Genomic DNA, 26,827 nt, shown 5'->3' on the forward strand with positions numbered 1-26,827 from the left:
ATACACTGCTTCCCAGCCTCTTGCTCTGAGTTTCTTTTAATGCTACAGCCAGTCTCTGCCCACAGCCTCTGTGCTTGCTCTTGGCTCTCTCTGATTCTGGAAGAGCCCAGATTGCCTGGGGGGTGGGGGTGGGGGGCGGTGTGTGCCTTGCCTCTCTCAGATCCTGTAGAGCTGCTTCCTGGGGGAATTGTTGTGTTTTATCTGTTTGAAACACTGTGGGAAAGAGCCCAGCAAAATCCGCGGTGGTGTAGGTTTGCTCAAGAGAAGCAGGTCTGAACTGGGGGAAGGGACCGGCGGTCCTGGGAGCCCTTCTTCAGGGAGCAGACAGGATCCCCGAACACGTCACTCCCAGATGATGTTTTAGGTGGCTTGAGGAGAGATGGGGAAAATGCCTCCTTCTTGGAGGCTGAAACCGTCCCTGTGTTCCACTCCGTGCTTTCTAGCGCTGTGGCAACGCTCAGCTTCACCACTGCACCAAGCAGCCTGGAAACACGCTCAGCTGTTCCTGTGTCTGCCTGAACACATAGGGACACACAGACAGCAGAGAGAGGGAGGGTGGCACCAAGAGCAGCTGAGGTCGGTAGCAGACCCAGGACCGAGTTCTCAGGCATCCTCAGAAGCACATGTCCACCGAGCGGCTTCCTCTCAATTCATGACCAAGTCCCTTGTCAAAGTCAAGGTTTTTGGACCCCGGGCTGCTGTTTTGTACTTAGCCCATCCTTTGGGTCTCTGGCGATTCCAAGAGGCCGAAGGTCAGGCCTTAAAACCGTTGGCCTCTGCAGGTTGTCTGTTAAATAGCGAAGCTGCTTATGGGTACAGCTGACTCCTTAGTGTCACGTCGTCATCTGCCGCCCTCACCGAGTCCAAGACGGATGTGGCCGAATGTCCCTCCCTCGGTATGACCTCCCCGAAAACTGGAAAGGGGATGAGTCTCAGGGCTGGAGTGTCCCGCCGCTCAGGGGCGTGTCAGAAAGGGCACCCACTGCAGGGAACCTCAAGCAGCCTCCAGGTGGAGATGGAGTTTTTTCACCCATCCATCACAACGGGCAGTCATGCTGCCAGGCGGGACGGGATGCCAAGTTGGATCCAAGACCTTGCAGTGAGGGCTGATCCTTCCCACTCGCCCTTGTCTCCCTGGCCCGCTGGCCCGCCCTGCAGGTGTGCGTGTCCTTGGCCTGGGGTGTGCCGAGGAGAGCGAGCCAGAGCCTCGCAGGTGGTTATTGAAGGCGGTTCGCCCTCTTTCCTTCGCATTCATTCTCTCTGCTGCACAGCCTTCTCCCTTTGGCTCACTGACTGGGCCCTCCCTGGGTTTGTCCTATGCCGGGTGGCTTTTCCTATGTGCCGCAGTTGACTTATTAGAGAAGGGAGGCATCGGGGAGGGTATGGCCCAGGTGGATCCTTTTTTTCCATTTTTCTTTTTCTGTAAAGCACACTTGGTCAAGTGCCATCTCCAGGGCCAAGGCTTTTGCTTGCGCTTCCTCCGTGCCAGTCCTTAGCTGGCGGGCCGTGACGTGGAGGATCCCCTTTCATTAGGGACTGAGCCATGATGCTCGCAGAGGGAAAGGCTGCCGGTGGAGGCTAGAAGTCCCAGATGCCAGATGTGGAACCTGGACCCCCATGTAAACAGGTGCGCTCCAAGCTTGGGCAGGTGCATTCTTAGCTCTCACCTGGGACCATCTGACTTCAGATGGACACAAACTTTGCCTTCCTGGGAAAGCAGAAGAGGGCTTTATTCTACCGTGTCTATCCTCCATGGACATCGCCTGGCTTCCCTCAAGTGGGAAAAAGGGAGTGGGGATGAGAGTCCTGGACAAGAGACGTGTCTCTGGGATGAGCCGATGTTAAGATTAGGAGCAGGAAGACGTGTTTGAATTCCAGCTCCATCGTTTCCTGCCTCATTGCCTCGGTCCTCTTCTCTCCCTTCTCTCGGCGTTGACTTGCTCATGTAGTATGTGATAGGAACACGCGACTTTCTTTTTTAAGATTTTAATTTTTCTACTTGATACACATGACTTTCAAGGAGAATGGATCATGTGGGGCAAATATATGTGAAAGTCCTTTTGTACTTATGACAACTCTGCAGACTTAGCAGGGGTTGTTATCGAGACTAGTGGGGGAGTTCCCTTCATGGCTCAGCAGTTAACAAACCTGACTAGGATCCACGAGGATGTGGGTTCGATCCCTGGCCTTGCTCAGTGGGTTAAGGATTTGATGTTGCTGCGAGCTGTGGTGTAGGTTGCAGAGGCAGCTCCGATCCTGTGTTGCTGTGGCTGTGGCGTAGGCCAGTAGCTGTACCTCTGATTCAGCCCCTAGACTGGAAACCTCCATATGCTGAGAGTGTAGTCCTGAAAAGCAAAAAACAAAACAAAACAAAAAACAACAACAAAAAACCCCAACAAACTAGTGGGAGGGTTATTATTGTCTAGCCTACCTGCCCTGCAGCCCAGCAGAAGAGTCAGTTGGCAAGTGATGCTGCCAGCATAGAGCAGGGAGAGAGTGAGCTGCTGCCCTCTCTGTCTGGAGCCCAGGATTATTCAGAGATGGGCTCTCCTAGCATGGAGGTCATAGCTGGGTCCAAGAGCTAATGACTGTGGACAGGTGGCAGCCGCATTGTTTGTGATGAGCACATGACTGTTTCACGTTGTTTTTCTGCTCATGGCCTTGGCATTCATTTGCCTCCAAGTTCAAGAAGGCAAATGACCCTTTAGTTCGCATTTTTAACCAGATGGCCTTAGTTGTATGTGTGTATGTACTTTAAACTTGAGATTTCTTAGGAAAGGCATAGTTTTCTTTTCTTACTGAAAGAAAGGACTCTCTCTCCACAATGGGACTTTGTTGGAGGCAACTCTATGAATCTTGAATAATTCCAAGGATTCTAAGGGAATTCCACATCACTCACAGAGCGGCGGAGGGAAAGGTTTAGGATGCTCACCTATTTGGTGGGTCCATAGCTCGTCTTATTTTGTCTGATCACCTGAGCAGCAGGAGTGTGAAGAAGGTGGACTCTGGCGAAGAGACCTGAGTTAGAATTCTACCTGAACCCCCTCTTGGCTGTGTAATCTTGGGCAGATTTCTTAGCCTTACTTTCCCCATCTCTAAAGAGGAGTGATAACACCTGCCTCTCAGGGTCATTATACTGATCTGGGAGGCCAAGGAGGCCAAGAGCTAGTGCATGGCATATGACCTGGGGTGCAAAGGGGGGCCCCTTGGTTTGCTTCACTTCATGTCCTGAGAGTGTGTTAACTGAGCCTTGGTTAGAGTCTGTGTCCCGAGGGTGTGTTAACTGAGCCTTGGTTAGAGTCTGTCCCGAGGGTGTGTTAACTGAGCCTTGGTTAGAGTCTGTGTCCCGAGGGTGTGTTAACTGAGCCTTGGTTAGATTCTGTGTCCCAAGGGTGTGTTAACTGAGCCTTGGTTAAATTCTGTGTCCCGAGGGTGTGTTAACTGAGCCTTGGTTAGAGTCTGTGTCCCAAGGGTGTGTTAACTGAGTCTTAGTTAGAGTCTGGCCCTCTTGATTCCTGGCCAGTGCTTTTCCCACGCTTCCACACATGACTCAGACTTGAGAGCTCAGACAACTGCTGTGTTGGTGGGCTTCTTAATTCTCGTGTCAGACTTTCCCTTTTCTCAGTGCTGCCATATCGGTTCAGCTGCCTGCACATCCTCTCCTTCCCCACCATCTCCGCATGTCCAGCTCAGGCTACTAACCTCCGCCCAGGAAGCTTGTGCTGTCCCCACCCTTGACAGGAGTCAAGGGGCCTGGGTCCCAGGCAGACAGCTTTTATCACTGTGCATCCTGCTGGTGTCCGCAATCCATCTCTTTGTTAATCAAACAGAACACCCACTATACAGCCGTGACCGTGACCGAGCTGGACCAGATCCTTGCCCTCAGGAAGCTCATTAACCATTTCCCACCCCTCTGGGTGGGGGCGGGAGGACTTGTTGAGAGCAGGGATCTTGTCTCATCAGACACATCCTCTGCATCAGTCATGCTGAATGCAGGACCTGCCCATAGGAAACACCCAGGAAAGACTTTTTTTTTGTCTTCTTAGGGCCACATCCGAGGCATATGGAGGTTCTCAGGCCAGGAGTCGAATCAGAGCTGTAGCTGCTGGCCTGCACCGCAGCCACAGCAATGCCAGATCCAAGCCGTGTCTGCAGCCTACACCACAGCTCACGGCAACACGGGATCCTTAACCCACTGAGCGAGGCCAGGGATCGAACCTGCGTTCTCATGGATACTAGTCAGGTTTGTTACTGCTGAGCCATGATGGGAACTCCCAGGAAAGGTTCTTTGATTAGATAGTTACTTGTTTCCTGCACAGCCCCAGCATCCCTTTGCTCATTCTTGCTTATTTCCTTACCTCTCACCACACCTCGCTCTTTATTTAAATCCTACTCATCCTTTAAAACCCGGCACTAGCATCCTTGTGGCCTTCCCTGGAAAACCACTGCCAACCCTTCTCCGCAGCCCGTAGTCGAATCCCTTCCTCCCCTGGCTTCTAAACAGCTTTCGCTTACTCCTCTGATAGAACAATCAGGACACCTTCCCCTGCATTAGAATCATGAGATGTTTAGGCTAAAGGGGAACCTAGAGATGATTTAATTCACTATCTGAATCCTTTGACCACTGATCATTTTTATATATTGCCATCTCTCCCCCCTGTAAGATACGATGTCTTCCCTAACTTGACCTTCTCAGAACTTAGAACTGCTCAGCCCATGCTAAGTTCTCGAAATGTGTCATCAGCGAGTTAAGCGGGTGTGACGTTTTTCGAATGTAAGGTGATGCTCGCGGATGTCAACGGAAACAGCCCTTTCTAGGGGCCTCCCTTTTCAGGGTGGGTACCTGGCCTTCCACCTGCCTTGGGACGACTCGCCTCGTTATTATTATTTTCACGACACACTTTCTGATCATAGAAAACAGTCCATGATCACTGGAGAAAACTTGGGAAGGGTGGAAGAGGATAAAGAAGGAGAAATGTATGTATACATGCATGTGTGACTTGGTCCCCTTGCTGTACAGCGGAGAAAAAGAATAAAAAAAAAAAAAAGAAATACAAGAAAAGAAAAAGAAAAGAAATTGCCCACAATAGCATCTGAGATATAATTACGTGCATTATTTTGGTATTTGGGGAGCAGAGCCATTTGGCCACCCCGGGCTCCTGTGTTTGTACAGCTGATGCCTTGTCTGGTACACAGCACACAGTGTCAGCTTGCTGCCTCCTTCTGGAGTTCCCCTGGGTGGTGTCCAGGGTAGTAGAAATTCCCTCAAACGTCCATTTAGAGTAAACCTAATGTCCAAAGGTACGTCTCCTTGGGTCCAAGCACTACCCCTTTGGAGGGATGTATTTTGTCTCATCTGCCGGACGCATCAGGGGTAATTGTGAGAGGCGGGTGGTAACTCCCCCCACCCCCCTCGGCCTCCTTGGATTTTAGGTTCACAGTTGAACACCAGTCACTCTTTTCTGGTGGCGCTTTGTTGGCAGTCCCCCTGTGCAGCAGAAGCCATCTCGGTCCTACTGCTGGTTTTAGGTTTGCTGCGATGAACCAGAGATGGGTCTGTCGACACCCAATTAGATCTTCTGACTGAGGCCTGACCCTGTTCCTGGATGGGGCCCAACCCCTCATGACCATGAGAGCTGTGGCCCATGGGTGTAGACCCCGACTCTCCCCCACCTGGGAAGTTCCTAAGCTCTATGTCAGAATGGCTCCTGGTACCAGCGTCTGGTTGGGCTCATCTAGTTTGCAGAATGTTAGGTCTTGGCTCCCGGGAGGTAAAGCTTTTAGGGATGGGTGGACCTCTCTTTGATGGGATGCAGGGCCAGGACACTGCCTGGGGCTGCCTCGCCTAGTGACCCGCACTATCTACTTGCAGAGATACCCTGAGGGAGCAGCCAGCCACGAGCTCATGCCCAGATGTCATGTGTCTGCACCTCTGTCCCTGGAAGTTCTTAGGCTTCTGAAACTGCCAAAGGAAGACATCTACAAGCTTACGGAATTGGGAATTTGTCCTCCCCCCCAACCCCTTCTCTGTAGTCGCTCCCTTTTCCCCTTGACTGAAAGCCCTTCCTGTAATGAAGAGGTGAATTCTAGACACTTTTCTATAACTTTTCTGAATCCTGGTTTGCTATGGATTTCTAGAATCAAATCTGTTATGGAATCCCATCAAAAAATTCCCCAGTGGGAGTTCCCATCATGGAGCAGCATGACTAGGAACCATGAGGTTGCAGGTTCCATCCCTGGCCTCGCTCAGTGGGTTAAGGATCCGGTGTTGCCTTGAGCTGTGGTATAGACCGCAGACGCTGCTTGGATCCTGCGTTGCTGTGGCTGTGGTGTAGGCCAGTGGCTTCAGCTCTGATTTGCCTGGAAACCTCCATCTGTTGTGGCTGCAGCCCTAAAAAGATGAAAACAAACAAACAGACAAACAAAAAATCCCCAATGACTGAATTGGTAGCTTCTTTCTTTCTTTCTTTTCTTGAATTGGTAGCTGTTAGGACCAAGTTTGCTGTCAGAGGTGTTGTTCCCAAGGAGCAGGGTACCAAGTGTCCCATTTTCTCCATCAGAACAAAAATATGCCCCCTCGGTGCAGAGACAGCTAAAGGGCGCTGCGTGTTGTCTCTTCTGTCTGAGTGTTTACGTTTGATGGAGCCAAGTGGCCACATCAGACTTGGCCCGCAGGGCTGCTTGACCCATGATCTATTGCAACCTGAAACAAGGGCCTCCATCACCCCTGCACATTTGAAGTTCCACACCACAGATTTAAAACCAGTCTGTACAGACAGGGCTTGGCGATTGCTGGAAGCCTGTGACAGGAGCTTGTTTATCAAGATGGGCTTTATTTTGGGAACAGCATTCTGGAAAGTATCATCCTTTGGATGCTAAAGCATCTCTCCGCTTATTTTCTCATGACTCAGGTCCATCCTCTATTGATTACTTCACTGGCCATGGAAATTTATGCTCAGGAGAAAGAAACCCTAAAGGACAGAAGGAGCGTTTTAGCCAAGGGTTTATTGACTGCTGTGGAGGGACTGGCCCAACCTGGGCAAGGTGACCGGCGTCTATGGGCCTCAGTTTCTTAACTTCTAACAAGAAGGGTTGAACTCGTGATGCCCAAGGACCTGCAGTAGAACACAGACAAAATTTATTTTCTGATCTCCCATTTGTTCGCTGAAACTACAACTTCAACTTATGCTTGGGGGCAGGGAGTTGATGTTATTTTGTAACCAGCTCTATTTACTTATCTATCTGTTTGTGTTATGTAGACAGAGCTGCAGGGTGGAAGCAAAAATACCCTGATACACTGAGGGGCTGTAGTGGGATGAGGAAGGCATAGAACCCTACTGTCCAAACTCTGTCCTTGAGCCCTGTGTGTCTGGCCTCAGTTCCTCAGTTGGAATTTCCGTCGTGCTGGTCCTGCAGTTGTGAGTGGGGCAGGGTGTCGGTGTACAAAGTAGCAAGGCCGTCTGTGAAAGAGGCTGTGGCTGTTCCATCCAGACTCTCTTTCCTGCTGCTGGGGCTACAGCTCCTGATCACAGCTCACATCTGCCCTGAGAACAAGGAGGATGCCCTTGCGTCCTTCGTTGGTGGGTCCTGCCTCTCCCGGAGATACCTGAGAAGTTATGCACCTCCCCACAGCCTGGGGGCAGCCAGGAGCCTGCGGCTGACAGATGCGGGAGTCCAAATGCCAGGCGTCTTGCCTCAAGAGCCGACAAATTGTGGTATAGTTTATACTCCAGAGCTTCCCATGGGATCAGGCTGAGCCAGGCTTCTCCCTAAACCACGTCTTTGCTTCCCTTTTCTCCCTGCCCTATCCTGCGTGCCTCACTCCCTTCTAGGCTTTGCCCCAGATCAGTCCCCCAACAAATCACCTGGATGAGAGACCCCATCTCAGGCTCTCCTGGGGAACTCAACCTGTGTATGAATTCGTTTTAGTTTCTCTCTCTGTTTGATACCATGGAGCCAGGCATATGGACCTATGTCTGGCTTAGGAAGAAGGAAATAACCTGTTTCAAAGATCTTAGACGCCTCACTCTTTCTGGGTGTGCCCTCCCCTGGGGCTGGAGACGATGTCCAAGGGAGACTTTTCATAGTTCAGATGAGCAGCTCTCGGATTAAGATGTTCTCTTCCAGGCTCAGCTGGTTTGTTCCTCTTTGGCGCTTTTTTCTTTTTTTGTTTTTTTTGGTCTTTTTTCTATTTCTTTGGGCCGCTCCCACGGCATATGGAGGTTCCCAGGCTAGGGGTCGAATCGGAGCTGTAGCTGCTGGCCTACACCAGAGCCACAGCAACGCGGGATCCGAGCCACGTCTGTGACCTACACCACAGCTCACGGCAACGCCGGATCCTTAACCCACTGAGCAAGGGCAGGGACCGAACCCGCAACCTCCTGGTTCCTAGTCGGATTCGTTAACCACTGCGCCACGATGGGAACTCCTGGCGCTTTTTTCAATCCCACAAAAGTCCTTGCCCAAGTTGCCCATGTCCTGAGAGCTGAGCTAGGAATAGCTGAGCTATTTTCCCAGCTGCTGTGCCTCCCACCCCCCACCCCACCCGCCCTGGCTACTCACATTCTAGCTCATACCTTGACCAGCACCTGCCTTCTCTGGAAGCATCCTTTTCGCACTCTCCTCCCAGCCACTGCCCCTGCCATTTCTTCCTGGATGGGCCTCCGTCTGGCTTCACGCCACGGGGAGGAGGTGACTGCCTTTGATGTTGGCAGTGGCTGGGGCTCATCTATAAAGCAGGAGGCAAGTGAGAGATGTAGGCTGACCAGGGGTGATGCTCCTCATATGTCACAGAAACCATGAGTGATGAGGAGCCCAGGGACGAACTGAGACTATTTAGCCTGAAAAGGGAAGTGGGTGACTCGCGGCAGGGTGATTGCCGTCTTCACACACGAAAAGGTCTTTGCACGGAGTTCCTATCGTGGCTCAGCGGTAATGAGCCTGACTAGTATCCGTGAGGATGCAGGTTTAATCTCTCGCCTCGCTCAGTGGCTTACGGATCTGGAGTTGCTGTAAACTGTGCTGTAGGTCGCAGATGTGGCTCAGATCCTGCACTGCTGTGGCTGTGGTGTAGGCCTGCAGCTACAGCTCTGATGTGACTCCTAGCCTTGGAAATTCCATTTGCCGAGGGCGGGGCCCTAAAGAAGAAAAGGAAAGTTTTTGCAGGAGAGGTGGGGGATGAAACTTTCTCTGCACGAGGCCAGAGGGCAGCGCTGGCACCCATGGGGGGTGGAGTGGGCAGTCGTTCAGCTGTTCGGAACAAGCCAGCCTGGGAGCCCTTGTGCCCTGTCATCAGATCTAGCTGAGGCCACACAGCTGCTTATTGGCGATGCTGCGGGGGTGGATCAATGTCAGGTAAAGAGTTGGTTGTAACGACCTCTATAGTTCCTTCCAGCTCTGAGCATCTTTGATTTATTTCCTTTTGGAACATATACTTGGGGGGCAGAGGTGAGGGCCATTGATGGATGGCATTGGAGGGAACCGATAATAAGATGCAAGCCAGCACCGCCAGCCTGCAGAACCACCCTGTCTCCCAACACCTTGTAGCCTTGAGGCCGAGCATTTCTGAAGCAGGGAATAAGACTGGTGCTGCCAGAGAATCCTTGGAGACAGAAGATCCTCAGCTCATCCAGAGAGAGTGCAGGATGCGTGTGGGTGGTGGTTGCCAGGGCGTGGAGTGGCTGTTAAATGACCTACCCTCCCCAAAGGAGGTATGCAGCTCCTTGAGAAGCCACTCCCCAAGGAATCGGTCATAAATTTGAAGCGCTTCAGTCCTAGAGAGCAAATCTTGGATGCGCTTGGACCTGGGCTGGTTCCTAATGAGGGCTGGCGAGGCTAAGGGGTACAGGGGTTAGGGGAGGTCACTCTGGGGTGGGTGGGGCTAGAGAGAGACCCAGTTATAGGGACTGGGAAGAAGACTGATCTGGCTGGGAGAACGTCCTGCCCAGGAGCTCCAGGGCATTATAGCAGGCGTGGAGGGAACTAGAGGCTGTGGCCCCAGAGCTGATTACAGAATGAGATCGTTGAGCCGGTCATGGAATTCAGTATCAGACAGGTGTACATTCCAGCCTTGCGTAACTGATTTTTTTTTTGATTAATAAGAAATGTGTATGTGGTCTTCATCCTTGGTTCCTGGTACAAGAGTTTGAAAAGCTCTTGGAATTTCCTGAGGGATTGGGTGAAAGAATCATCTCCTGTTATGCTAACGAGGCCCTTTCAAGCAGCCCTGAGTTTATGCTAAGAAGTGACTCTTTTTATATAGTTAAATTGTGTTGATTTTAAAAATGTTATTTTTTATTGAGGGATAGCTGATTTACAATGATGTGTTATTTCGTGTGTGTGTGTGTGTGTGTGTGTGTTTGTTTTGGGGGGTTTTTTGGGTTGCACCTGCGGCATGCCAAAGTTCCAGGGCCAGGGATTGAACCCAAGCCACTGCAGTGACAAGGCTGGATCCTTAACCTGCTGTGCCACAAGAGAACTACTACCATGGTGTGTTAATTTCTGCTGTATAGCAAAGCGATCCGGCTCCACACACACAGACACACACACACGTGTGTTTGTGTGCATGCTCAGACACGTGTGTGTGTGTCTGTGTGTGTGTATCCAATCTTTTTAGGCATATTCTTTTCCATATCCCAGGATACTGGATATAGTTTCCTGTGCTCTCCGGTAGGACTTGGTTGTTTATCCGTCCTCTGTATGATAGTTTGCATCTGCTAACCTCACACTCCCACTCCATCCCTCCCCCGCCCCCCTTGGCAGCCACAAGTCTGTCCTCTCTGTCTGCGAGTCCATCTCCGTTTCGTAGGTAAGTGCATTTGAGTCATTTCCGATAAGGAGGTGACTGCTGATGGGCCCCCGGATGGTGTCAGGATGGGGGCTGGTTGCCACCAACCACGTGATTACAGAGGGCTGGACATTGAGTTAATCACCACCAGCCATGGACAACTGAGTCCATCTTGCCTCTAGAATGGAACCTCTGCATAAGAACCTCTGAATGAAGGGCTGTGGAGAAGGTCTGGGTGGGTGACCAGGTGGAGGTGCGGGGAGGCCACATACCCAAAGGAGGCGTGGAAGCTCTGTGCCCCTTACCCTAGACCTTGCCCCAAGCACCTCTTCCAGTGGCTGTTCCTGAGCTGTGTCCTTTCTAATAACCCAGCAATAGTAACAAAACGCTTCCTAAGTTCTGTGAGCCATCTAGCCAATTATCACACCCGAGGAGGGGGTCACGGGGACCCTGGGATATAGGCAGTTGGCCAGAGGAACAGGTGGCTTGGCCTTGAGATTAGTGTCTGAAATGGGGGCCAGTCTTGTGGGACTGAACCTTTAATCTACGGGGTCTGCGCTAACTCTGGGTAGTCAGTGTCAGAATGGCTTGGTGTGAGGGGAAAAGCCACGCGGTCGGTGTCAGAAGTGAATTGATTTTAATCATGACCTTGTGCATATGACTTAACTCGCCCTCAGTTTCGTCGCCTATGAAGTCACAATCATACTGGTACTTACTGCGTAGGATGGGGTACAGCTGTTGAGTGAAATAGTACAGGTGAAACTTTTTTTTGCCTCTGACAGATGTAGAGGGTCAGTATTTTGTTGCTGCTGTTGCTTTTCTTATTACTAAGATGAGCTGGTGATAAAAACATAGACACGGCATCTGAGAGTGAAGGATGTTTTTGAAAATCTGTATCGACAGCAGCAAATCCCAAGAGTATGGAGATGAGGCTTCAATCAAGCCAGGCACCCAGCTCCTGCTAGAAGCTACAGTAGACACCCCAAGGATGTCAAAAAATGGAATCCCTTCCATTTGATTAAACCTGTTAATAGGAGTTCCCTTCGTGCCTCAGCGGTTAACGAACCTGACTAGGATCCATGAGGAGGCGGGTTCGATCCCTGGCATCGCTCGGCGGGTTCAGGATCCAGCATTGCCGTGAGCTGTGGGGTAGGTCGCAGACGAGGCTCAGATCCTGTGTTACTGTAGCAGTGGCCCTAGCCTGGGAACCTCCGTAGGCCACATGTGCAGCCCTAAAACAAACAAACAAACAAACAAAAAAGCAAAAACCTGTTCATAATTGCTAATGGTTTCTGAGAGCATGCTCAGATATATTTCAGGTGCTCTTTATCTGGAGTAACCCATTCAGACTCCGCAGCAGCCCTATGAAATATGAAGTATTGTGACTCTGTTTTTTGATATGGAACAAACAGAGGCTCAGGAAGCTTAAAATGACAAGCCTGACATGACTTAGCTGAGAATTGTTGGAAGTGGAATTTGAACCAGGTACTCGGGTTCTAGGTCCTCCAGGCTGTCTTTGTCAGATGCTCTTTGGTCCTCCCAGGAACTCTGAAAGCAGCCTAGGTAACCGTGTATTGGTTTCTTCGTTGAACACAGCGAAGGCTCGGAGAAGATTAGGGATGGATGCCAGGTCTCTCATCAAGAAAGTGGCACTTTGAGGATCAGAGGTCATGCTTTCTGATGCCCTTTGGAGGTTCTCTTTGAAGACAGCAAGCTTATTTGTGAAGGGCTGAGCTGAGCGAAGTCTCGTTATTCCTCAGTAAGTCTCCAGCCCAAAGGATCTGAAGTTTAGGCGGAAGGTCCCTCAATTTATCTGTATCCTTCCCTGGGAGCCAGGAGCCTGGCAGTTATCAGAGCCACACTGGCACAGGAAAATGGGCTGCTGCGGAAGCCCCGACTTGAAGCCGTGGCGCTCAGCTCTCCTGCTAGCCCTGTAGCGCACACCTGCGCCCCTCACCTTTTGCAGGTAAACAGAGACGAGGCAGAGGCAGCCCAGCTCTGTGTCTGGAGGCCGGATGAGGGTTCTATGCTGTAAGAGACTATTCCAGTTTTCCAGAATAAGATCTTCCAGCTGGAGTTCCAGCCTTAGAGACGGAAGAGCAGCACAGATGCAGTCACATGACTGGTTCCATCCCAGACTGGTTTCCCTGATGAACGTGCAGGTGGGTTCTGGGCTGATGACACGCATCTTGGTGTCGCTGGCCTTGCTGGTGGCACACCTGGGGCCTTGCGCATCAACTTTGTGAGTTCACCGTTCCCTTTTTAGGGGAAGGTGGGTTTTGCATCCCACTGCCATGGTCTCTGCCCGCCGCAAGCGCTGCAATTCTAAAAGCTGGACCTATGCCTGTGTTCCTCTTGACCTCCCAGCCCTGCAGATCTGCCTCAGGTCCTTTGCTCTCTCCTGCCCCGTCTCTGGGCTCAGGCACGCACAGGTGGACGGGCCAAGCAATTCCATAGCACCCTCTTCGGGAAGATTGAGAAGTCTCTTCTCGCCAGGGTGACACTTGCTATCTCTCCAAATTGCCACCTGGGGTGGTCTGACATTAGGAGATGAGCATCTGCTGTCAGATATGAATGGATTCTGCCTTGCTGGCTCCTTCTGCCTCTATGTCCCTATTTTATTTTATTCTTTTTTTTTTTTAGGGCTGCATATGTGGCATATGGAAATTCCTGGGCTAGGGGTCAAATCAGAGCTGTAGCTGCTGGCCCACAGCCATGGCACCACCGGGTCCGAGTCGCCTCTTTTACTGACACAAAGCTGGATCCTTAACCCACTGAGGGAGGCCAGGGATCGAACCTGCATCCTCACTGACACTATGTTGGGTTCTTAACCTGCTGAGCCACAGCAGGAATTCTCACTTCCCCATTTTAAATCTGACTCTGGGTGGCAGACACGATAACTTTATCAGAAACAGTTAGGCTGAAGGAACTGGGTGCGGAGAGCTTCAACTTCTGCCTCTGAATCAGTGACTTGAATTTGAACGTCCAGCCCACGTGTTCTCTGATTGCCACATTGGCAGGGACCTCCTAGCACTGCTGCCGAGAGCTGGGGCTCCGGCGTGAGACTCTCTCTTTTCAAACTCTGTACTCATATGCCAGTGAGATGACCTTAGACCAGATATTCAGTTCGATTTGGGGTACATTAATTTACAACGATGTGGCCCAGGAGGACCTCAGCCTCTGTAAGTTTGTGCTCCCCCTGTCCCTCTTGCCGTCTTCATCCACAACAACATTGAACTTTGGGCTTGTAAGTCAGCACTGTATTTCTCTGCTAACCTCTTTCTTTCTTTCTTTTTTTCTTTTTTGGTCACCCCATGACATAGGAAGTTCCCAGGCCAGGGATCAGATCCAAGCTGGAGTTGCAACCTAAGCCGCAGCTGCAGCCACACCGGATCCTTAACCCACTGCACCTGGCCGGGGATTGAACCTGCACCCCAAGATGCTGCTGATCCCAGTGCGCCACAGGGGGAGCTCCTGTTTCCCCATTTCTATTCGTAGAACTGGGAGCTTTCTCTTGGGATGGTCTAGACTGCCTTCTCTTTTCGTTTTCTCCTTTCCCACCAGATATGGAAATTGAGGGGCCTTTTTCTGGAGCAGGAGCGATGGGGAAGAGGTTTTAGCCTGACCACCACGGTGATGTAGGGAATTTCAGGTCCTGCTTTCTCCCTGGTGGCCCTGAGAGGTGTCCATCCCCCTCTTTATGGAGTGTGAGGCAGCAGCCGGTGAGAGAGAAGTGTCCCCATAAACTGGACCTAACCGTGTCTTCGAGAGTTTGGGGCCAAGGCTGCTTCTGCCTTCCTGGAATGATTTCTTAGCAGAACACCTTTCTCCCCCTGGGCCTGTCAGCTATTTCAGGGACATTCTAAGTGGCTATTAACAAATGCTGAATTATGGCTGCAAACCTCTGGGAGCTCCAGTGACATTCCCATGAATCACAAGTGAGCCGCGTGCCATCAGGGCTGCCACGATGGGCTGGGATGAAGCAAACGGGGCCCCTCCTTCTCCCTGAAACAGTGAGGCAAGAAGGCTGCCCCTTTGGAGCCTGTGGTCTCAGGCAACGTACCCCTGAGAAGCAGGATGCTGTTCCAGGACACAGAGCCCGTTGCTGTGGGGCGGACAGATGCTCTGGCTTTGTAGAGCAGCGTATTTCAGCCTCCTGTCTGGAGGAATTTACCAACAGTCAGCCCATCCAGGGATAGGCGGGCCAAGCTCAGGGTCATGAATTGCTCGGCTCCTTGGTTCAACAGTCATCTTCGGAGTGCTGCCTGAGCTCTGGGCTAAGTGCTAAAGAAATGGAAATGAACAAGGCCCAGTTCGGGAGGTCAAGGTGCTCCCAGCCTGGAGGGGAGGCTGAGCAGTAAACAGATGACGTTGGGAAACGACCAAATTCTGCACCAGGCAACAGTGGGTTCCAGAGTCTTCCCAAAGGACATGATATGTATACTTGTTTTTTCTTTGTTCCTTTTGATGCAATTTTAAACATATACATATTGTAAGACTAGAGCAGAGGCTTCCTCTGTAGCCTTTCTCCTGTGGTCCCAGCGAAGTCGTCTTTGGCCGAAGGATCCCATCCCAGGAGCTTTTTGTTGTCCAACCTCCAGAATCTCCTTTATTTGGGAACTACTTCTTGGTTTCTGCCTGACTTTCATGACCTTGACATTTTTTTTAGAATTCAAGGCCAGTCATTTTGTGGAATGATTTTCAGTGTGGGTTTGTCTGATGTTCTGTCTTTTTTTTTTTTTTTTTTTGGTCTTTGTTTTGCTATTTCTTGGGCCGCTCCCGTGGCATATGGAGGTTCCCAGGCTAGGGGTCGAATCGGAGCTGTAGCCACTGGCCTACGCCAGAGCCACAGCAACGCTGGAGCCGAGCTGCATCTTGCAACCTACACCACAGCTCACGGCAACGCTGCATCCTTAACCCACTGAGCAAGGGCAGGGACCGAACCCGCAACCTCGTGGTTCCTAGTCGGATTCGTTAACCACTGTGCCACGATGGGAACTCCTGATGTTCCGTCTTGATTAGATGCAGATAATGACTTTTGGGCTGAATTTCACAGAAAGGATGCAAGAATCTTCTCAGTGCGTCTATCTGGAGGCCCACGATATTTATTTGTCCTGATACCTAACGTGTGAACTTCTGTCACTTGATGAACATGGTTTTTCCAGGGAGATGCTCTGAGACCATGTAACCCCCACTCTTCTCATCCCTCTTTTACCCTCTGGTTTTATCGTCCACTGATGTTTCTTGCCTGAATTATGACAATGATGCTTTGCCGAATGGGGATTGTCTAATTCCATCTTTCCGTCGACATTTAGTAGCTGGTTTTCTGAAAGACAGAAGAGCTTTCTCTTTCCCCTTTTTATTAGTTTAGTTATTTATATCAGAGTAGATTCCAATGTCTGTTTTGTTCAATGGGTTATCATTTGTCGATATCATTATTTATTTGAAAACTCAAACTCTCCCGCCTTTGGAACCCCTTCGAGCTGACATTTGTGTCCTTTTGACATTTCCCGGAATCCCTTGAGCACTTTTAAAGTTTCTGGCCCAGCTAGAAGTTCACCTCCCCACCCCACCGCCCCAGTCCTGTAACTAGCTATTTCTCTAGCGAATCCTGGTTCCTTTGAGTGGGAAATGCTATTTAGTACCCAGATCTGGGTGCTAGGTGTGCTCAGTGCTACTAGGCTCTCTCTGCTCTGCACCCTCCCAGGGGACAGGGGTAACTTATTTACGTGCATGGTCTCATTTACTTATTTGCTCCATTCTCGTGAATGGAGACCCTCCAGACTGCCGCTCTGCGTGGATGCCTCCTCACAAGAGCCCAGTCCCTAGGGGCTGCCTTCTTGCCTCTCCCCGCTGCTGTGGCTCTGGCTGCTGCCAGGCTGCCTTCCACTCTTATTCAAATTTCCTCAATTGTTCCCCAAACATTTTAGAGCTTGCTAACTTAAAAAAATTCAGGATTCATTGATGACTAATCAAGATGCATGCTTTGCATTTTGTTATTCTGTCTCTTTAATCAAAATACTCCCTTGCAGCATAACACACACATATAGTTTTTTTTTTACAGTAACTTTATTGATATACACTCCTCTTTTTTCCTTTTTTTAAATTATAGTCAATTTATAATGTGCCAATTTCTGGTGTACAGCAAAGTGACTCAGTCATATACATGTATACATTCTTTTTCTCCTGTTATCTTCCATTGTATTTTATCGCAAGAGATGGGATATCATTCCCTGTGCTATGCAGTAGGACCTCATTCTTATCCATTCTAAATGTAATAGTTTGCATGTCCTAACTCCAAACTCCCAGTCCATCCTACTCCCTCCCCTCTCCCCCTTGGTAACCACAGGTCTGTTCTTCATGACCATGGAAGCAACTTAAATGTCCATTGATGAATGAATCAGCCATAAAAAAGAACAAAATAATGCCATTTGCAGCAACATGGATGCAACTAGAGATTCTCATACTAGGTGAAGTAACTCAGAAAGAGAAAGACAAATACCATATGATATCACTCATATGTGGAATCTAAACCATGGCCCAATGAACCTATTGACAGAACAGAGATAGATTCGTAAACATGGATATACAGTTCTTATACCCTACAATTTACCCATATAAAATGTAAAAGTCGGGGAGTTCCCATTGTGGCTCAGCAGTTTATGAACCCAGTTAGTATCCATGAGAATGTGGGTTCCATCCCTGGCCTCGCTCCGTGGGTTAAGGATCTGGTGTTGCCGTGAGCTGTGGTGTAGGTTGCAGATGTGGCTCGGATTCCACATGGCTGTGGCTGTGGTGTAGGCTATCGCTGCTGACACCTGGCCTGAGAAACTCCACATGCCGTGGGTGCGGCCCTAAAAAAAAGAAAAAAGTCTAAAGCGTAAAAGTCAGTAGACTTAGTGCATTCACAGTGTTGTGAATTATAGAACCTTTTCATCACCCCAAAGAGACTGTATCCTGTCACTGCCCCGCCCCCTATGTCGCCCAAACTCCATCAATCTAGTTTCAGGTAGTCACTATGCTACTTTGTGTCTCTATAGATTTGTTCATTCTGAACCTTTTCTACTAATGCAGTCACACACTATGTGTGTGTGTGTGTGTGTGTGTGTGTGTGTGTATGTGTGACAGACTTCTTTAGTTATAATGTTTTCAAGGTCCACCCATGTTGTAGCCTGGATCAGCACTTCATTTTTCTTTTATTCCCCCAAATATTCCATTACATGGATATGTTACATTTTATTTATCTTTTCATCAGTGGATGGACGTTTGAGCTCTTTCCATTTTTTGACTATGATGGATAATGCTGCTATTCACACTTCCTTTATTATTGACTTTTGGAAGAAAACAGACCCATACAAAGCAGCTCTGAACAATTATCCCACGCTATGAATCTGTCTGCCTAGTTCCTTGTGGTTTCCCTTAACCTGCTCCTCCCTCCTCTGTATTTCTTATGAACTTGGGTTGGATTGAAAGAGCTGATGAGATTCAGGTTAATGTTTTTGGCAGGAGAACTCCATGGATGAAGCTGTGTGTACTTGGTTTTGCTTTATAGCAGGAGGGGCTGACTTTGAGATGTCCCACTCTTAGCGATGCTAGTTTTGATCCCTTGGTTAAGGGAGCCATGCTGGGTCTCTCCATTGCCTCATCTCCCATCATCAAAGCATCCGCTGTCATCCACGGGATGATATTTTGGTACCCTGTAAATGTTCGATTTACCGTACTATTTGAACCTGTGTTAGCAGTTTCATTAGAGTTTGCGACACTGTGATGTCTCAATTCTTTTGACATTTATTGGCTGACATTCTTTTGTAAAGAAGAGCTTTCATCAACTGGAGATCAACTGGAGTTCCTCCTGTGAAGGCGGGATAAATGCATATTCTTGTCCTTTAATTACCAGTTTCCAGAGGATAGAGTTGGTGTGATAACTGCCCTGATAACTGGGTGGGAGGGGAGAAGGCAGGTTGGTAGGACTCTATGTAGCCGTCGTCAAGGCAGCCACAGACTCCTTCCTGATCCTCTGATATCCTATATGGGGATGCTCATCTTTTAGACATGGTTCTCCCTGGTCCTGGGCAGGCCTGGGGCAGAGGGAGCAGGCACGAAGGTTTGGGAAGCATGTCTGTGACAACATGGACCACATGGCATAAGGCAGATCGTAAAATGCCAACTGCAGGGAGCCTAATTATTTGGCCTGACTCTTGGTATCGCCTCAGTTCCCTGGAGCCTCCCTAGGAGACGCCCAATGCTTGTGCTGCCTTGTACCTGCCTCTGGGGAATTCACGCAGCATCACTCTTCAGTGGGACCAGAGGAGCTGGGGTGGGAAAGGGAAGGAGTCTCATGTATGCGTTCCGTTTAATTAAACTACCTGGATAAATGAGGAGAGTGCATCATTTGCTGAGCACTTGCTATATCAGGTGGTCCTGGAGGCACCTGCCAGGACTGCACTGCATCCTCCCAGGGATGTGATGAGGGAGGTACCCTTCCTCCTCATATTGTGTTATGAGGACTGAGGTGCACGAGATGAAAGAAATTGCCAAAGTCTCTAGGTTCCTGGTCCCGTTCATTCCCCTATTCCGCCTTCCCAGGCAGTGCATGAAGAGCTTCTGTTGGAAGGGGGCAGAATGGCCATGGGGCAGTGGAGGCAACTCTGAATTCTTCCTCCAGCCTGCATGTGCCTGGATAACTGGATAATCCCACAGCTCTCTGGCTTTGAGCCTGGACGGAGGGGCTTCTGGGTGCAAAGGGAGTAGAGCAGGGTGGGGTCTTCCAGAGGGGAGAAGCACCCAGTGAACCCAAGCACCACTGTCCCCATGAACCCTTGGCCCCATAGCTGTGTCCCCAAACCTGCACCCCTCGGCTGATGTTCCACACACCGGGGCGGCGTTTGCTCCCCACAGTCTGCTGTCTGCCTTGCCTGCCCAGGGCTGCTAGTGGTCTGGCATGGTAATGAGCCCAGAGGAATAACACAGAACATGGGTAATGATGATTTTGCTTGATGGATTTAAAGCTACCTTCCTGGGAAAACGTAATTTCAGCTGTTTGCTGGGAGAGCATCTCACGCCAAACAGCATGCAGTGACCAAGGTGTCAGTGGTGGAAGACCAAGCAAATATCCATGCCGTGTAGTTCCTTCAACCTGCTGTTGGCTATTCATTCATTCATTCATTCGGTCATTCATTTTGCCACAGGATGGATAAGCATATCCCCTATTCTCAGTAGAACCTCATATTTTTTAGAGGGATGCGGATACATTAACATAGACTTTTAGTTAGAACCATCACGAGAGAATTATCTATACTGTGCATAGAGGGTGGGGGTGGAGGAGGGGGTGATTTATTCCAACTTGGGGGGACTAGGATGGCTTCATGAAGGAGGTAGCATTTTGTGTCATTTTTTAATTTTTAAGATTTTTAGTAGAGTATAGTTGATTTACAGTGTTATGTCAATTTCTGCTGTGCAGTGTAATGACCCAGTCATACATAGATATACATTCTTTTTCTCATAGTGGCTTCCATCATGGTCCATCCCAAGAGACTGGATATAGTTCCCTGTGCTGTGCAGTAGGACCTCATTGCTTATCTATTCTAAATGTAATAGTTTGCTTAAGCCAACCCCAAACTCTCCATCCATCCCACTTCCTCGCCCTCCTTCTCGGCAACCACGAGTCTGTTCTCTAAGTCTGTTAATCTGTTCTGTAGGTAGGTTCATTGGTGCCCTATTTTAGATTCTACATATGGGTGATATCATATAGTATTTGTCTTTCTCTTTTTGACTTAACTTCACTTAGTATGAGAATCTCTAGTTGCATCCATGTTGCTGCAAATGGCATTATTTTGTTCTTTTTTATGGCTGAGTAGTATTCCACTGTGTGTATGTACCATATCTTCTTAATCCACTCATCAACAGACATTTAGGTTGTTTCCATGTCTTGGCTATTGTGAATAGTGCTGCAGGGACTATAGGGATGCATATATCTTTTTGACTTATCATCTGGACACATGCCCAGGAGTGGGATTCCTGGATCATATGGTATTTTAGTGAGGCCCTCAAGAGGAATAAAAGGAGCAGTGAGTACATCGCAGGGCCTGGAAACTGTGCCAGTGAGATTACCTATAAAATATAAGCTTGGATAGAGTCAGGAGCAGGAGAGAATGCTGCAGAGTTGGTCCTTCACTGGCTGTGAGGGACCCCAAATGTTGTAGGTTGGGGAGCTCTTGAGGGTTCTGAGTGACATGGTCATTTTTACTTTAAAGAAAAAAAAGCTTGGGCCATGCCCACAGCATGTGGAAGTTCCCAGACCAGGGATCAAACTTGCGCCCCAGCAGTGACAACGCTGGATCCTTAACCCACTGAGCCACAAGGGAACTCTACATTTTGCTTTCTTAAGAATCATGTTTGGCAGCATCCTGGTTGAGGACAGTTTAGCGAAGAAAGATGTTGCAAAGGCATGCTTTCTGTGTAATTGTCTTGTTATTGTTGCTATTTAAAAAAATAAGAGGAGTTCCCGTCGTGGCGCAGAGGTTAACGAATCCGACTGGGAACCATGAGGTTGCGGGTTCGGTCCCTGCCCTTGCTCAGTGGGTTAACGATCCGGCATTGCCGTGAGCTGTGGTGTAGGTTGCAGACGCGGCTCGGATCCTGCGTTGCTGTGGCTCTGGCGTAGGCTGGTGGCTACAGCTCCGATTAGACCCCTAGCCAGGGAACCTCCATATGCCGTGGGAGCGGCCCAAAGAAATATTAAAAAAAAAAAAAAAAAAATAAGAGTCGTGGAGTTCCTGTCGTGGCTCAGTGGTAATGAACCTGACTGGGATCCATGAGGATGCGGGTTTGATCCCTGGCCTTGCTGAGTGGGTTAAGGATCTGGCATTGCGGCGAGCTGTGGTGTAGCTCGCAGCTGTAGCTGGGATCTGGCGTTGCTGTGGCTTTGGGGTAGGCTGGCAGCTGTAGCTCTGACTTGACCTCTAGCCTGGGAACTTCCATATGGCATGAGTGTGGCCCTAAAAAGCAAATTAAATAAACAAGTCAGGCCTTTATTGGGTTCTTATCGTTTTAATCATTCCTTCGTGGCGCTCACGTCCTTTGGTGTGAATTACTGACTGTGGCATGGAAATACTATTTCAGGCTGTGAAAAACATCCGCATCACATACTAAGAAGTATTAAGGCATTAAGGGGAGATTTAGGCCTGTGATTCACCTTGGCCGCACAGTGGAATTTCCTGCGGAGCTTTAAAACATGCCGATGTCTAGGTTCCAAGTCAGAGGTGTCTGGGTTGAAGGCTGGACATCAGGATTTTTCAAAGCTCACCCGATCAATTCGAATGCTTAGCCAAGGTGAACAACTACCAGCAAGAGAGGCAACAGCCTGGGAAGCTGGCTTGCTGGTTGGTCTTCTTCCACAGAGACGCGAGCCCGAGCCTTGGTCCTTAGCCACGTTGTGTCTGCAGCTCACCGTCTGTGCCCGCCGTGTTCCTCCTGCTCGCAGTGTTCGGTGGCCAGTGGGCAGTCCTGCTTGGCCATGTGACTGCTTGGCCGTGCAAGAGCGTTCTTAGCTTAGAGCAGCCAGGCCGAGGCTCTGCTGGCCAGGACTTGAAGTTGTAAGGTTTTGCTCTTAGAATTAGGCATTGAGGGCTTTCCAACTTCCCCAGCAGGAAGAACCTTTATCTTGGGCAACGTATCCCATTTGGCTTCCGAGCCCTGATAAGCTTATCTGTGGGGTCTTGGACTTCACTGTGGGGCTTCCCAGTCTCTCCGGGATGCCTGTGGTTGGCTAGAGCTGTCCAGTAGATTGCGATTGCCAAGTTCGGGGTGCTAATCTTTTGGTCAGAGTGAAGGGTATAGACTGGGGCTCCAGAAGGTTTTGCCCGGGCGTGGGGTGGGGGTACTGGGGTTCAGAGTAAGGATGGGAGCTGGGCGTTCAGCTGCCCTTTCTCAGGAATGCCTGGCTGCCCATCAGAGTGGTCAGAAGCAAGCCTTCCTTGCTGGGGTCCGACTGAATTCATCTTGGGACGGTGGTGAATAAAGACGTGGCTTCTGGGGCACATGGTTCCAGCGGACACTGAGAAAAGGGTCAGGTCACTCGCTGACTGAGAACCTCCCCGTGTCTCATCACGGGGCTCAGGGCAGGTCCACCTCTCAGCTTTCATGACGGTGCCATCTCTACCATGGCAGCGCTCACCTGCCTGTTTCTCTTTCCCTCCTTGTGCGGTTTCTGTGGCTCATGCTGTGACCTCGATTACCTGTCTCGGAGGATGTCACAGCTGTCTAACCTGCCCCTAGGGATCTGATGAGAGTGTCCGATTTGATGACATGGCTGGACAGGGCCTTTTTTGGATCTGGAGGCCCTCCTTCAGGCCATTGGCACTTGGGGACCGATGCTGGCCGGGGAGTGGGGCTGGGCGGGTCACAGGAGGAACGGACCGCTTCTAAAATCCCAACTGGAAATATATCTTCATTTGCAAATCCCACCTCTGGCGCCAACTACAGCTGCATCCTAGGAAGCTTCAGGTCGATCCCGGCTTCCAGGAGGCCTTTCAGATGGAGCCTGGGGTGCTCTGGACTCTGTCTGCTGGAAGAAGGGCAGGCCTGTCCATCATCAGTTTCCTTGACCTTAGCTGCGGTGAGTCTCCCCATCACAGATATAAAGAAGGAGCATTGGCTTCAGAATCAGAGGGTCAGCTCCTAGAAGCTGATTCTAGCACCCACCAGCTGCGTGAACTTGGTAAATTGCTCTGAGGCTCAGTGATCTCGGAGCTTCTCAATCTTGGCACTACTGATATTTAGAGCCTGTTACTTGTTTGTGTTGGGGGCTGTCCTGCCCATCAGAGGATGTTTAGCTGTATTTCTGTCCCCTAGTACCTCTCCCGGAGTTCCCGTCATGGCTCAGTGGGTTAAGGACCTGATGTTGTCTCTGTGAGGATGCGGGTTCGATCCCTGGCCTTGCTGTGGGCTGGTGTTGCTGTGGGCTGTGGCATGGGTCACAGATACAGCTCCCATTTGACCCCTAGCCTGGGAACTTCCATATGCTGCAAGTGCGGCTGTAAAAAGGAAAAATAAAAGCAGAAGTAATACCTCTCTCCTCCGGCCAAGTTTTGACCGCTGGAAATATCTCCAGACATTGCACAGTGTCACTGTCTCCTGTGGGGCAGAATTGTCTCTGGTTGAGAACTCCTGGTTTGGGAGTTCTCAGCGTGGCTCAGCGGTAACCGGTCTGACTAGTATCCATGAGGATGAGGGTTTGATCCCTGGCCTCACTCAGTGGGTTAAGGATCTGGTGTTGCCGTGAGCTGCGGTGCAGGTCACAGACGTGGCTCGGATCTGGCGTTGCTGTGGCTGTGCTGTCGGCCAGCATCTATAGCTCCGATTCAGCCCCTAGCCTGGCAACTTCTCTATGCTGCAGGTGTGGCCCTAAAAAGCCAAAAAAAAAAAAAAAAAAAAAAAAAAAAAAGAAAAAAGAAAAAAGAGAGAGGGAGAACTCCTAGTCCTGATTTATTGGTAAATTGGGGTGAATCCCCTCTGGATCAAAGGTTTGTCCTCAGATGTAGATAAGTGTGGGTGTCATGAGCTAGCCCTTGGCACACAGCAGGTGGCCCTTGGGGAGCATGATGAGACCCGGGAGGCTGTGGGTTCCATTGGCCGCCTCGTGGAAGCAGCTTCCCTTGCTGATGCCAGGCCTTGCGAGGCTCCCCAAACCAGGTGGGCACCAGGCTCACTGGCACTTCTGGTCCCCTGGCCTGTGGCCATGCGTGTGGGCGTCAGCCTCCCCGGCTTCTGTCCCACAGCCCAGAGCCAGAGTTGCTCCCTGTGGCATAGATGGATATTTGGTTGCAGCCAACAGGGCTGGGCCTCCAGGGCTCGCTCTCAGGGGTCTGGGGATTCCCAGGCAAAGGCTGCTCCCAGCAGGATCTTCTTTAGGAGCAGGGAGGGGGAAGAACTAACCGTTTCTGAGCATGACCATGGCATCGCCCCATCTCTTCGGAGAGATTCTTCTCTCCTGCACCAGGAAGAGTAGAAAACCACCGAGAGAAAAGCAAGATCCTTAGAGACAGAGCCTTGAATTCGTGTCCTCTTGTTGCCTTTAAACTGAGAAACCTATATCAGTATCTCTATTTATTTATTTATTTATTTATTGTCTTTTTGCCATTTCTTGGGCCGCTCCCGCGGCATATGGAGGTTCCCAGGCTAGGGGTCAAATAGGAGCCCTGGCTGCCAGCCTACGCCAGAGCCACAGCAACGCAAGATCCGAGCCGCGTCTGTGACCTACACCAGAGCTCACGGCAACGCCGGATCGTTAACCCACTGAGCAAGGGCAGGGATCGAACCCGCAACCTCATGGTTCCTAGTTGGATTCATTAACCACTGTGCCATGACGGGAACTCCAGTATCTCTATTTAATATCTCTATATCTCACATACACATTTATGTCACATATATAATACATATATATATATATCATATATGTGATGTATGTGATAGAGTTAGCATGAACATTTAATTACATCAGATAATGGATGCTCAGCCCAGGGTCTGGCATATAATGTCGTAACGATTTGGCAGTTCTCTTCTCCGTTTTTAAAAAATTACACTTTGGAGTTCCCCTCGTGGTGCAGTGGTTAATGAATCCGGCTAGGAACCATGAGGTTGTGGGTTTGATCCCTGGCCTTGCTCACTGGGTTAAGGATCCAGCGTTGCTGTGAGCCGTAGTGTAGGTTGCAGACGCAGCTCGGATCTGGCACTGCTGTGGCTGTGGTGTAGGCCGGTGGCTACAGCTCCGATTCGACCCCTAGCCTGGGAACCTCCATATGCCATGGGAGCGGCCTAGAAAAGGCAAAAAGACAAAATAAATAAATCAATAAATAAATATAAACAAACAAATATTACGCTTGTTAAACTCCAGTGAATTTACATACAATATGGTCCTCGTTTCAGGGGTACAGCTTTAGAGCCTTTTCCCTTGTAGGTTCTGTGTTACGTGTAGTGCTGTCTATCTGTTCACCCCATACTCCTAATTTATCCCCCCTCTCCCCTCCCCGCTTTGGTAACCGTAAGTTTGGTTTCTGTCTGTGAGTCTGTTTCTGTTTTGCAAGGAAGCGCATTTGTATTATTCTCTTTTCCCTTCATGTAAGTGATCTCAGTTCATTCTGTCAATGAAACAGGGAGGCAGGTATTAAATTGGGGTGGCCCCCATCAGGCCCCTGATGGCTTAGATTGGGGCCTGGGTCTAGAAACCCTGTGTTTCTAGGGTTCCCGAGGGCCCCCACCCAGCTAACGAGGCCAGTGAGGCTGGGCTTCCAGGATGGGTGGGGAAGGCTTGACTGCTTTTCCTGGAGCCCTCGGAGTTTATAGAGAACATCCATGGGCACGCTCATCATCTGTGCACAGCAGCAGGGCAGGCAGGGCGACTCCTGCTTCGCGGAGAGGAAAGTCAAGTTCAAGGAAGTTAAGGGGCTTTTTTCCAAAGTCACGCTCTGGCATGTTGCACAGTCAGGATCTCCACAGAGGTGGACCAGATGTGCCATTCCTCACCTGGCTTATGATGCCTGCCCCCCTACAGAAAGTATGAGGCTCCTCCTTCCTCAGAGACTGCCCCCCAGCCTCAGGCTTTTGGGGTGCAGAATGGGGTACTTCACATTCCAGAACAGCATCCACAGTTGGCACGAAAGTTCCCAGATGACCCCGCTGGAGAGCCAGGGGGCCTAAATCCATCGAGAGAGGAGAGGAGAAGCTGGAGCCAAGGTAATTCAGCCAAGGGCTGGCACTCAGATTCTCCGACACTCATTTCCAGATGCTCGAGGGGCTTTGTCTTCACCTGGTCCCGTTGAGCAGTGGTCCTTTCATGGGAAAGGCATACAGGGCCACAGACGGAAGCATTTCTCCCTTGTTTTTTTTTGGAGGGGGGAGAGTATGACATATTTCTACGAGATCTAGCGATAGAATTCAGGCTCAGGGAGTTGCCACTGGCTAGCAGTTCCTGCTGACCACTGCCTGTGCTGTCAGAGGCCCACAGGCTGGCTGGACCCCCAGGGACACAGGATGACCAGGCTG

The 26,827-nt window shown here is 50.1% G+C and overlaps 1 protein-coding gene across 2 annotated transcripts in view; it reads left to right on the forward strand.

The window, feature by feature from the left end:
• The window catches only part of LOC100627824 (acid-sensing ion channel 2), a 56,305-nt gene that overhangs the window by 5,180 nt on the left and 24,298 nt on the right, over nt 1–26,827 (forward strand). Inside the window, exon 3 of one of the 2 annotated variants that reach the window (XM_021067440.1) lies at nt 6,912–8,210. The exons of the other annotated variant lie outside the window; for it this stretch is intronic. Coding sequence (XP_020923099.1) covers nt 6,912–7,076 — 165 coding nt within the window. The 3' untranslated portion in view covers nt 7,077–8,210. Of the gene's footprint in view, nt 1–6,911; nt 8,211–26,827 lie in introns of those variants that run through there. 2 annotated transcript variants of the gene reach the window in all.

The sequence above is a fragment of the Sus scrofa genome, chromosome 12, assembly GCF_000003025.6.
Source record: "Sus scrofa isolate TJ Tabasco breed Duroc chromosome 12, Sscrofa11.1, whole genome shotgun sequence".
Classification (NCBI taxonomy): Eukaryota; Metazoa; Chordata; class Mammalia; order Artiodactyla; family Suidae; genus Sus; species Sus scrofa.